The sequence below is a fragment of the Papio anubis genome, chromosome 20 (assembly GCF_008728515.1).
Source record: "Papio anubis isolate 15944 chromosome 20, Panubis1.0, whole genome shotgun sequence".
Lineage (NCBI taxonomy): Eukaryota > Metazoa > Chordata > Mammalia > Primates > Cercopithecidae > Papio > Papio anubis.
The window spans coordinates 31,781,133-31,794,429 of record NC_044995.1 but is presented as its reverse complement, the minus strand read 5'-3'; the positions used below and the strand labels follow the sequence as shown (position 1 = coordinate 31,794,429).

Below are 13,297 nucleotides of genomic sequence, written 5' to 3'. Positions count from 1 at the left end.
TGGATGCTGTTGGTTCTTTCTGTTTGCTTGTTTTTCTTTCAATGGTCAGGTCCTCCTTCTGTAGGGCTGCTGCAGTTTGCTGGGGGTTCACTTCAGGCCCTGTTCAGCTGGTTCACTCCCATGCCTGGAGATGTCACTCAAGAAAGTTGAATAGCAGAGTATCTGCTCCCTCCTCTGTGATCTCTGCCCTCAAGAGGCACCAACCTGATGCCAGTAGGATCACTCCTGTATAGGGTGATCCTACTGACAAGTAGGATCCTACTTGACCCTGACAAGCCCTGTTGAAGGGTCACCAGGGGATAGCACAGGGAGCAGAACCCATTTAATGAAGCACTTTGACTGTTCCTTGGGTGGAGGGAGGTGTTTTGCTGGGCAACCCACTCATCTGGGCTGCCCAAATTCCACAGAACTAGCAGGAGGAAAGGCTAAGTCTGCCGGTCCACAGGGACTGCAGCCACTCCTCCCCCTAGGGGCTCAGGCCCAGAGACATCAGAGTTCTGTCCCTGAGCCCCTGGCTGGAGTTGTTGGAGTTCCTGCAGGGAGGCCCTGCCCAGTGATGAGGGACGGGTCAGCCCTGAAGAGACATTCTGGCCACAGTCTGCCACAGCTAGTGTGTTGGGCTGTGGGGGACACCTCTTGAGACCAAGCTATCCAGTTTCCCTGGATCTAGCAGGGGAAAAGTACAGCCAGGAGCTATGGAGATGGCTGCTGCCCTTTCCCCACCCAGGGAGCTGAGCCTGTTAGGCCGTTTCGAGTCCCAGTGCTGGTTGCTGTCCCTCCCCCAAGAAGCTCAAACAGCTAAGACAGCAGCCAGCTGCAACTGTGGTACTGGTCGCCCCTCCAGTGGGAACTCCGCAGGCTTAAGCAGATTCTAGCTCATAGGCTGTTCATAATCTGCTCAACTCCAGGGTTGTGTCAGGCATAATAAGTCCCTCTTCAAAGGGTAACTTCCTTGTTCTTTGTTCTCAAAATCAACTTCCTTGTACCTTCCACTCCTAGCTACCTGCTCTGTAAACATCTCTTCTCCCCGTTGCAATCTGTAACCCACATCTCTTCCTTATTTGGAAGAAGCCCTCCTCGCTCCTAGTTACCTGCTCTGTAAACAACCTTCCTGCCAGTCTCGATTTAAAACAGCCATTGAGTTAGCTTAGATTGTGCCATCTGACTCTGGCCAATGGGAGCAGGACACAGAAGCAGGGACTGTGTTAGGGATAAAAACCCCTTCCCTCCCTTGTATGCTGTGCTCTCACAACAGCCAGAGACATGACTGGCACCCTTCTGCAGAAGTAAATTTGCCTTGCTGATAAATTCCTTGTTTCAGTGCTCTTTCTCTTTGCAACTCTCAGCTCTTGTTTCCAACAGTTGGGACCTTAGGCTCCAGTGGTGTGGGTTCAGGAGTGGAATCTTCTAATTCATGGGTTGCAAGTTTCATGGAAAAAGCACAGTTTCCCAGGATGGATAGCATGCTCACTCATGGCCTCCTTTGGCTGGGTGGGGGTGGGGGCTCCCCAGGCCCATGTGGGTGTCAGGTGGGCTGCATACCACACTGCTCTTCCTTCCTCTCCATGGGTCACGCCAGCCACCTAGTCAGTTCTGATGAGAGAACCTGGATACCTCAGGTTGTGGTGCAGGATTGACACACTATTATGGTTCTTTTTTATGGGATGCTGCTTCTAGTCAGCCGTCTTCGCCCTGCCCCCACCAATTTTTCTTTGAAAGTCTAATATAATTTAGCTGTGAATCCACCTAGTTCTGAACTTTTTTTTTTTTTGGTTGGCAATTTTTAAAAATTATTATTTCAATCTCACTTCTTGTTATTAGTCTGTTCAGAGTTGTTGTTTTTTAATCTAGGAGGGTTGTACATTTGCAGGAATTTATTTATCTCCTTTAGGTTTTCTAATTTGTGCATGTAAAGGTGTTCACAGTCACCCTGAATGATCTTTTGTATTTCTGTGGCATCAGTTGCAGTATCTTCTGTTTCATTTCTAATTGAGCTTATTTAGATCTTCTCTCTTCTTGGTTAATGCTGTTAATGGTCTATCAATTTTGTTTATCTTTCCTAAGAGCCAGCTTTTCATTTCATTTATGGTTTGGATTTTTTGGTGGTGGTTGTTTCAGTTTCATTTAGTTCTGCTCTGATCTTTGTTATTTCTTTTCCTCTGCTGGGTTTGGGTTTGGCTTTTTCTTGTTTCTCTAGTTCCTTGAGTTGTTATCTTACATTGTCTACTTATGCTCTTTCAGACTTTTTTGATGGAGGCTCTTGATGCTATGAACACTCCTTTTAACACCACTTCTGCTCTATCCCAGACGTTTTGATAGGTTGTGCCATTATTATTGTTCCGTTCAAAAAATTTTTAAATTCCAATCTTGATTTCATCCAATGATCATTCAGAAACAGGTTGATCTTAAATTTAATATTTAATTTAATTTCCATGGTTTTATTTAATTTCTAAAATTTAATTTCCATGTATTTGCATGGTTTTGATGGTTCATTTGGAGTTGATTTTCAATTTTATTCCACTGCAGTCTGAGAGACTAGTTGATATAATTTTGATTGCCTTAAATTTATTGCAACTTGTTTTGTGGCCTATCATATGTCTGTCTTGGAGAATGCTTCATGTGCTGGTGAATAAAATGTATATTCTGCAGTTGTTGGGTAGAATGTTCTGTAAGTATTTGTCAAGCCCATTTGTTCTAGGATATAGTTTAAGTCCACTGTGTTTTTCTGTTGTTATTGTTGACTTTCTGTCTTGATGACTTGTCTAGTGCTGTCAGTAGAGTATTGAAATTCCCCATTATTATTGTGTTGCCATTTATCTCAGTTCTTAGGTGTAGTAGTGATTGTTTTATGAATTTGGGAGCTCCAGTGTTAGGTGCATATATATTTAGGATTGTGATATTTTCCTGTTGAACTAGTCCTTTTATCATTTTATAATGTCCCTTTTTGTGTTTTTTATTTTTACCTGTTTTTGCTTTAAAGCCTGTTTTGTCTGATGTAAGAATGACTACTCATTTATAACTATGTTATCTTTGACAAAGTTGATGATAACGATCAATTGGGAAGTAACTTCTTATTCAATAAATGGTGCCGAGATAATGGACTAGCCATATGCAGAAGTTTGAAACTGGACCTCTATCTCTCGCCATGTACAAAATTAACCTAATGTTGATTAGAGACTCAAACATAAAATCTAAAACTGTAAAGTCCCTAGAAGAAAACCTAGGAAATACCATTCTGCACATAGGTTTTGACAAAGATTTCATGATGCTGACTCTCAAAGCAACTGCAACAAATACAGAAATTCACAGACAGGACCTAATTAAACTTAAGAGCTTCTACACAGTGAAAAAAACCATCAATAAAGTAAACAGACAACCTGCAGAATGAGAGAAAATATTTGAAAACTATGCATCTGAAAACGGTCTAATATCCAGAATCTATAAAGAAACATAAACAAATCAACAAGCAAAATATAAACAACCAATTAAAGAATGAACAAAGACATAAACAGACACGTCTCAGCTGGGCACTGTGGCTCACGCCTGTAATCTCAGCACTTTGGGAGGCTGAGGCAGACGGATCTCAAGGTCAGAAGTTTGAGACCAGCCTTGCCAACATGACAAAACCCTGTCTCTACTTAAAATACAAAAATTAGCCAGGCGCGGTGGTGGGTGCCTGGAATCCCAGCTACTCGGGAGACTGAGGCAGGAGAATCACTTAAACCCGGGAGGTGGAGGTTGCAGTGAGCAGAGATCCTACCACTATACTCTAGTTTGGGTGACAGAACAAGACTCCATCTCAAAACAAAAACCAGATACTTCTCAAAAGAAGACATACACAAAGCCAAAGAGCACATTTAAAAATGGTAAACATTACAATTATTAAAGAAATGCAAATAAAAACCACAATGTGATATTGGTCAGATTGCAGAGCAAGGAGAATGTAAGTTAGTTCAGCCACTGTGGAAAGAGCAGTGTGAAGATTTCTCAAATAACTTTAAACCATTTGACACAGCCATCCTGTTACCGGGTATATACCAAAAGGGATATAAATCATTCTACTATAAAGACACATGCACACATATGTTCACTGTAGCCCTTTTGACAATAGCAAAGATATGTAATCAATCTATGTGCCCATCAACAGTTGACTGAATTAGAAAAATGTGGCACCGGGCGCGGTGGCTCACGCCTGTAATCCCAGCACTTTGGGAGGCCGAGGCGGGCGGATCACAAGGTCAGGAGATCGAGACCATCCTGACTAACACGGTGAAACCCTGTCTCTACTAAAAATACAAAAAATTAGCCGGGCGCGGTGGCCCCAGCTACCCGGGAGGCTGAGGCAGGAGAATGGCATGAACCCAGGAGGCGAAGCTTGTAGTGAGCCGAGATGGCGCCACTGAACTCCAGCCTGGGCGACAGAGCAAGACTCCGTCTCAAAAAAAAAAAAAGAAAAACGTGGCGCATGTACACCATGGAATACAAGTCAGACATAAAACAGAGTAAAATTACGTCCTTTGCAGCAACATGGATACAGCTGGAGGCCATTATTATAAGCAAATTAATGCAGGAACAGAAAACAAAATACTGAATATTCTCACTTATAAATTGAAGCTAAACATTGAGTACACATGACTCAAAGAGGAAAACAATAAACACCAGGGTCTACGTGAGAGTAGAGGGTGTGAGCAGGGTGAGGATCAAAAATCCAGCTATCTGCCAGGCACGGTGGCTCACGCCTGTAATCCCAGCACTTTGGAAGGCTGAGGCGGGCGGATCACCTGAGGTCAGGAGTTGGACACCAGCCTGGCCACCATGGTAAAACCTTGTCTCAAAATACAAAAATTGGGCCAGGCGCGGTGGCTCATGCCTATATTCCCAGCACTTTGGGAGCCTGAGGCAGGCAGATCACAAGGTCAGGAGTTCCAGACCATCCTGGTTAATATGGTGAAACTTGGTCTCTATTAAAAATACAAAAATTAGCCGAGCATGGTGGCATGAACCTGTAATCCCAGCTACTCAGGAGGCTATGGCAGGAGAATCACTTGAACCTGGGATGCAGAGAGGTTGCAGGGAGCCAAGATGAGGCCACTGCACCCCAGCCTGGGCAACAAGAGCAAAACTCCATAAAAAAACAAATAAATAAATCTACCTATCAAGCACCATGCTGACTATCTGGCTGATGAAATAATGTGTACACTAAACCCCAGTGACATGCAATTTACCCATTTCACAAACCTGCACATGCACCATTGATCCTAAAATAGAAGTTGGAAGAAAACAGCACAAATAAAATAACATTCAGAAATTGAGTAGATGGAACAACAATGATTTTAAAAAGAGCTTTTTTGGTTTTCAAAAATATGGATGTTAATAGATGTTCTGGATCTTCAGCCTCATCTTGGACCATGAAGAATGGAAAAAAATGTCAGGGGTGATGGAGCAGAGACATCCCTAAGGGCTTCATGAAGCTGCCATACTGGCCCAGGTATGCCTAACTCCCAAGTTTTTATGAAAAAAAAAAATACTTAGGTGTTTTAAGTCATTATGGATAGATCTCAATTATTCATAGCTGAATAAAGGAAAATGAGCTGTTGAACTTGAACAAAAAATAAGATATTTTGAAAAATTTGCTCCAGTTACAATTTACCAATAACAATTACAGCTCTTTGCCAGGTGTGGTGGCTCCCTCCTGTAATTTTAGCATTTTGGGAAGCCGAAGTGGACAGATCACCTGAGGTCAGGAGTTTGAGACCAGCCTGGCCAACATGGTGAAACACCATTTCTACTGAAAACACAAAAATTAGTCAGGTGTGGTGGGGTGCACCTGTAATCCCAGCTACTTGGGAGGCAGAGGCAGGAGATTAGCTTGAACCTGGAAGGTGGAGGTTGCAATGAGCTGAGATCATGTCACTGCACTCCAGCCTGAGCTTGGAAAAGTGAAGTGACATCTTCTGTGATGTGTTGTAAGGAATTGAAAAGTTAAATAATATAGTTTTGATTTATGAACAGATTTAGAGACAAATGGAATATAAAATTCAAAAATAGTATGAAATATATATGAAATGTAGTGTATGATAGATGCAGCAGTAGTGAAATAGGAGATGTGCGCTCAATGTGTCTCACTGGAGACTAAAACTCACAAATATGCAGTGAGAGCCTTGTCTCCCAATGTTTTATGTTTGCACATCTGATGTTTCCACATGTGCAGAGAAGATGTTTAATATTTGACTGTCTTTGGCTATGGTCTGATGGATGAGTCTCTCCTGACTCAATACACATTGTAACCTGTTCTCAGAGTTCACAGTATGTCTCTTGGTGAACGTAGATGTTACTACTGTCTGGAAAGGTTGACCATCTACAGCAGACACTCTTGCTCTGTTTGGGAATAGGCACATATTGTTTCTGTAGTTATTTTCAGTTGGTGAATTTTCTGGGGGACTCCCCCACGCCCTTGCCCCACATGAGGTAATTGTCTTAAAGCAGTTCAGGTAGAACAACTTTGTGTAGACTCTGGAATGGGCTGCTTCAAAGTAGGATACTCTATACAACCTATATTCTAATATGCAACCAACAGAAGACAGTACACTTTTTTTTTTCTTTTTTCTTTTTGTTTTTTAGAAAAAAACTTTTGGAGAAAATAGGCAAGGCATGGTGGCTCATGCCAATAATCCGAGGACTTTGGGAAGCCATGACAGGAGAATCACTTGAGGCCAGGAGTTTGAGATCAGGCTGGGCAACCTAGGGAGACTTTGTCTCTCTCTATAAAAAAAGAAATTAATAGGGCATGTTGACATGCAACTACAGTCCCACCTACTCAGGAGGCCAAGGCAGGAAGATCACCTGAGTTCAGGAGTTCCAGGCTACAGTGAGCTATAATCATACCACTGCACTCCAGCCTGAGTGACAAAGTAAGATATAGTTTATAAAAAAAAGAAACAAGTAAAGATTCTTTGTTATAAGAAATAAAACTAATCTTAAGAGGATGTTCTATAATGTAAAGTAACAGATGTTTTAAGCCTATATTGAAACTTTTGTTTGTTTGTTTGTTTTTGAGACAGAGTCTCACTCTGTTGCCCAGGCTGGAGTGCAGTGGTGTGATCTCGCCTCACCGCAACCTCCACCTCCCGGGTTCAGCTGTAATCCCAGCCACTCAGGAGGCTGAGGGAAGAGAAATAATATTGTGAAAGTACCAATAAACATGGTGAAATGCCATCTCTACTAAAAATACAAGAATTAGCCTGGCATGGTGGCACACGCCTGTAGTCCCAGCTACTTGGGAGGCTGAGGCAGAAGGATCACTTGAACCCGGGAGGTGGAGGTTGTAGTGAGCCAAGATTGCATCACTGAACTCCAGCCTGGGGGATGGAGCGAGGTTCTTTCCAAACAAAAAAAAAAGAAGAAGAAGAAAAAGAAAAAAATAAAAAAGAAAGACTTTTTTCTAATAAAAGAAATCAGAAGAAGAAAAAAATAGTGGAGAGATACAACATGATCATGAATGGAAATACTCCATATTGTCAAGATGTCAGTCCTTCCTAGCTTGATCTGTGATGCACTACAACCTTAAACAAAATTCCACAAACTTCTTTTGGGGCTATTGACAAACTGATTCTAAAGTTTATATGTACAAGCAAAAACCTAGAATAAGTTTACATGTAGAGGCTAAAGACCTAGAATAGCCAACACAATATTGCAGGAGAACATAAAATTGGATGACTGAGACACCACTCAGCTTCAAGATTAAATATAAAGCTATAGTAATCAAGAGAGTGTGATATTGGTAAAAGAATAGACAAATCAGTTGATGGAATGAATGCAGAGCCCAGAGGTAAGCCCATATTAATATGCTGAATGAATCTTTGATAAAAGACTAAAGGCACTTGTAATGCAGCCAAGAGAATCCTTTCAACAAATGATGCTAAAACAATTGGACCTCCACATACAAAAGCATGAATCACAAACATTACAGCCTCACAAAAACTAACACAAATGGATCACAGACCTAAATTTAAAATGCCAAACTCTAAAATTCCTAGAATGTAATTAGAGAAAATCTAGATGACCCGGGATTTAGCAATTATAAGTTAGATAAAATACCACCAGTTCATTTTCTAAAAGTAAAAAATTGATGTCAAATTTACCAAAATTAAGTATTTCTGCTCTGTGAAAGACACTGTAGAGAATGAAAAGAAACAGTACAGAAGAAAATATTTGCAAAAGACATATCTGATAAGGATTGTTATCCAACATATAGAAATGGTTTTCAAACAACAATAAAACAAACGACCTGACTGAAAAGTAAAAATAAAGAGTGAGCCGAAGACCTCAATCGATACCGCACCTGAGGGCCGCAGGAATGGAATAACCACAGGTAAACCGCTGCTTACCACCTGTTGCCCACCTTTCTTTCAGAGAACAGACAGTGAACAAAGGATGCTGGGGCCACAGGAGAAGAAAACGCTACGTCTTCAGATCTGTTCACAGTCTGGAACTTTCATGTTTACATAGGAAGAAAATAGATTAAAGGCAAACTTATTTTGCTATTTGGCCTTGACCCTAATGGTCAGGCTGTGGTTATCTGTTTTCTCCTGTGGTGTGGGAAACTGAGTGAATATAAGCACCAATCACATGCATACATGTCCACATGTCCACATGTATTTCTGCATTTATTTATTTATTTATCTATTTATTTATTTATTTATTGAGACTGAGTTTTGCTCTTGTTGCCCAGGCTGGAGTGCAATAGCATGATCTCGGCTCACAGCAACCTCTGCCGCCCGGGTTCAAGAGATTCTCCTACCTCAGCCTCTTGAGGAGTAGCCGGGATTACAGATATGTGAAACCACGCCCGGCTAATTTTTTTGTATTTTTAGTAGAGATGAGGTTGCTCCATGTCGGTCAGGCTGCTCTCGAACTCCCGACCTCAGGTGATCTGCCCCACCTCGGCCTCCCAAAGTGCTGGGATTACAGGCATGAGCCACCACACCCAGCAATAATAGTTCTGCATTTCTCAACATTATCTTACAAGACATCTAACTTTAAATAGAGAAAAATATCAGTACTTTTATGGTGCTCAGCATTAGAAGGTAACTAGTAATCAACCTGTCATTAAATCTTGGCATTCTATCTGCACTGGGTGCATGTATTAGTGACCTTTGGCAGCATAACAAACCATCCCAAAACTGATTAGCTCATAATTGCACTGCTCAGCCATTTAGCCATTCTTCTCTCTAATGCAAGAAGGCCATTCTTCTGTTCTTAGCTGAGCTCGTTGAGACATGTGTCATGAGCTGCTCATTGACTAGGAAGGCAGCCCTCTTCTAGGGGTGAGCTTCTGCGTCTTGGGCTGTCAACAGGGGCACCTTGCTTCTCCTCCCCATGGTATCTTATCCTCCAGCTGGCTAATATGGGATTGTCTCATGAACATGGCAGCGTTCTGAAAGGAAAACAGAAACAGGCCTGGCATGGTGGCTCACGCCTGTAATCCCAGAACTTTAGTAGGCCAAGGCAGGTGGATCACCCAGGAGTTTGAGACCAGCCGGGCCAACATGGTGAAACCCTGTCTCTACTAAAAATACAAAAATTAGCTGGGTGTGGTGACACATGCCTGTAGTCTCAGCTACTCGGGAGGCTGAGTCAGGAGAATTGCTTGAACCTGGGAGATGGAGGTTGCAGTGAGACAAGATCATGCCACTGCACTCTAGCCGTGATGACAGAGAAAGACTCCTTCTCAAAAAAAGAGAAAAAACAGAGAGAGAAAAGAAAAGAAAAACAGAAGTAGTCAAAACTGTTTGAGCCTAGGCCCCATACTAACACATTGTCATGTTCCCAGGTTTCTACTGCCCTGAGCAAGTAAGGCCAGCCAGAGCAAGTGTTTGGAAAATAGATTCTGGATCTTGATGGGAATGGCTGTAAAAGCACCTGTCAATGGACATGAATACAGGAGGGATGAAAAATTGCTACCATATTTGCAATCAGTATCATTCTTGCTCTGTCGCCAGGCTGGAGTGCAGTGGTTCAAGCTATTCTTGTGCCTCAGCCTCTTGAGTAGCTGGGATTACAGGCCCACACCACCACACCCAGTTAATTTTTGTATTATTAGTAGAGATGGGGTTTCACCATGTTGGCCAGGATGGTCTCAATCTCCTGACCTCGTGATCTGCCTGCCTCGGCTTCCCAAAGTGCTGGGATTACAAGCGTGAGCCACCGCACCTAGCCCATTCTGCTTTTTCTTCATATGCGGTCCACGGAACTCTTCCACATCAAGAAATTTTCCAAACAGCCACAGCTACTAAGTGGCTGGGCTGGGACTCAGGATCAACTATCACTCCGAAGCCTATGTACCTCCATGGAGCGCACTATTCAAGTAGCTGCTCTAGACTCTTAAAATCCTGGAGAGTGACACTTCAAAAATAGAAACCAGATTGCTTTTAGATTTGTGCCCATATAGTACTGTTTATCAGTGGGAAAAATCTCACGAAATTACTGAGGTACACGGTGGCTCACATCTGTAATTCTAACACTTTGGGAGGCTGAGATGGGAGGATCACTTAAGCTCAGGAGTCCAAGCACAGCCTGGGCAACACAGGAAGATCCTGTCTCAATAAAAGAAATTAAAAAGAAGCGGGTCTGGCTGGCGGCAGCGGCGGGAGGGAGCTGAGAGACCCGAGTGCACGTGTGGAGTAGCGGCGGCACCAGCACGGCGGCGTGAGACACTCCCGCCCCCACCAGACTCAAGCCCTCACTCGACTCTCGCGGCCTTCGTTGCTCGCCCAGCTCCCTGCCCAGGCTAGGAGGCCGGCTTGCGGGGTTGAGTGGCCCGAGCTGAGGGCGCGGAGACCTGAGGGCGGCGACTACGACGGCGTTGATATCGGTGGTAACGACGGCCTCAGCAGGCGGGGAAGATGAAAGGTAGCCGGATCGAGCTGGGAGATGTGACACCACACAATATTAAACAGTTGAAAAGACTGAATCAGGTCATCTTTCCAGTCAGCTACAATGACAAGTTCTACAAAGATGTGCTGGAGGTTGGCGAGCTAGCAAAACTTGCCTATTTCAATGATATTGCTGTAGGTGCGGTATGCTGTAGGGTGGATCACTCACAGAATCAGAAGAGACTTTACATCATGACACTAGGATGTCTGGCACCTTACCGAAGGCTAGGAATAGGAACTAAAATGTTAAATCATGTCTTAAACATCTGTGAAAAAGATGGTACTTTTGACAACATTTATCTGCATGTCCAGATCAGCAACGAGTCGGCAATTGACTTCTACAGGAAGTTTGGCTTTGAGATTATTGAGACAAAGAAGAACTACTATAAGAGGATAGAGCCTGCAGATGCTCATGTGCTGCAGAAAAACCTCAAAGTTCCTTCTGGTCAGAATGCAGATGTGCAAAAGACAGACAACTGAACAAATTACAAATGAACTTTCTTGCACTTGCTTGTCGCCAAATAAAAGAGAGGCCCATTGATACCCCCTCCCCCAACACTTTTCTTTTAAAGCTTTTCTCCCTCCTTGTTCTTGTTTTTCCTTCTTCCTTTCCTTTTCTCTAAGAGTTATAACACTTTGAAGGACTTTAAAAAAATAATCATGTTTGAATTGTTTTCTCTTATTTTTGTGAGGTGGTTTGAAGGAAGGAGAAGGTAGATCTGTTTAATTTTGCAGTTAAAGCTAGATGGTCCTAAAAATTTAATTGTCAAATTTCAAATTTAATGTCCTGCTTTCACATTGAAGGGCAGAGCCTACAAAATATTGTATATTTCAAAAGACAAAAAGAAGCAGCAGCAATATCTTGTTCTCTAATGCATAGACTAGTTGAGTGTGTTTGTGGTACTTTGGGTTTTTTAAAACTGGGATACTAATCCCTAGACGTTGCCTTCACTCCACCTTTAGTCCTTCTGAGCACTCTCTCGGGAGTTGAACATCGTTATCCTTGTAAGAAATACTAAGCTTATTTTGATTTTTAAGCAATTATATCTTCTCTTCTTGCTGGTGGGTGGGGCAGTTTGGTTTAGTGTTATACTTTGGTCTAAGTATTTGAGTTAAACTGCTTTTTTGCTAATGAGTGGGCTGGTTGTTAGCAGGTTTGTTTTTCCTGCTGTTGATTGTTACTAGTGGCATTAACTTTTAGAATGTGGGCTGGTGAGATTAATTTTTTTTTAATATCCCAGCTAGAGATATGGCCTTTAACTGACCTAAAGAGGTGTGTTGTGATTTAATTTTTCCCCTGTTCCTTTTTCTTCAGTAAACCCAACAATAGTCTAACCTTAAAAATTGAGTTGATGTCCTTATAGGTCACTACCCCTAAATAAACCTGAAGCAGGTGTTTTCTCTTGGACATATTGAAAAGTACCTAAAAAGAAGCTTAGATGGACTGTGACACAATAAATTCAATTAATGTCATCTAATGCCAGCTGTTAAAAGTGTGGCCACTGAGCATTTGATTTTATAGGAAAAAAAAGACAGTATTTTTCAGAATAACATAGCTGTGCTATTGCATATCTGTTGGAGAACATCCCAGATTTGCTTATACTCAGTGCCTATGATACTGAGTTTAAGGATTTGAGGCAGGGGTAATTATTAAACATATTGCTTCTATTCTTGGAAAAGTAGAAGTGTAAAATGTTAATAATACAAATGTCACTGTGACCTCCTCCACTGAGAGGACTGGTTTATGCCAGATCATTTTCTGGCACATAGGGAGTGGCTTTGACAGGTTGATAACTTTGTAAGATGGGAGACATCTGAAATATTCATGTTTTCCTCTTATAGTCCCATCTCCACTATTTAGAAATGTTCTCAGACTTTGAAATAATGCACAGGGCTTGAGCTTTCTGTCATTTGACTTTGAAAGGAAGTTTCATTCATATTTATCCTCTTGTGTAAAATTCTAGTATAAAGTCTCATCTCCAAATATGTTAAATGACAAAATTATTTTATAAAATGTTTATGCACACTTAAAAAAAAAAAAAAAAGAAATTAAAAAGATTAACCAGGCATGATGATACTCAGGCGTCTAGGATAGTATTGTTTAAACCTGGAAGGTGGAGGCTGTATTAAGCCATAATTGATTACACCACTGCACTCCAGCCTGGGTGACAGATTGAGACAGAGTGTTTTGTTTGTTTGTCTCAAACAAAACAAAACAAAAACAAAAAAGAAATTGCAAAAGCATTTTGAAAAAACCTAGAAAAACTTGGAAAAAGTAGCTGACATAGCTGATATGGAATAATTTGGAAAACATAACTTATTTTAGGTAATCAAAGCCTAACAACACATCACTTATTTTTTTT

At 41.8% G+C, this 13,297-nt stretch overlaps 2 protein-coding genes across 2 annotated transcripts in view; one reads left to right on the top strand and one right to left on the bottom strand.

The window, feature by feature from the left end:
• LOC101007196 (zinc finger protein 506) overlaps window positions 1–13,297 on the bottom strand; it is a 504,157-nt gene that overhangs the window by 457,107 nt on the left and 33,753 nt on the right.
• Window positions 10,627–12,374, top strand: LOC101009854 (N-alpha-acetyltransferase 50). Its single transcript, XM_003915245.5, has one exon. It carries the CDS (start codon window positions 10,905–10,907, stop codon window positions 11,412–11,414), a length of 510 nt encoding a protein of 169 aa, XP_003915294.1. The 5' UTR covers window positions 10,627–10,904; the 3' UTR covers window positions 11,415–12,374.

Excerpts from the sequence above, each read along its gene's own strand:
- LOC101009854 (XM_003915245.5), top strand. The coding sequence starts at position 10,905 with ATGAAAGGTAGCCGGATCGAGCTGGGAGATGTGACACCACACAATATT.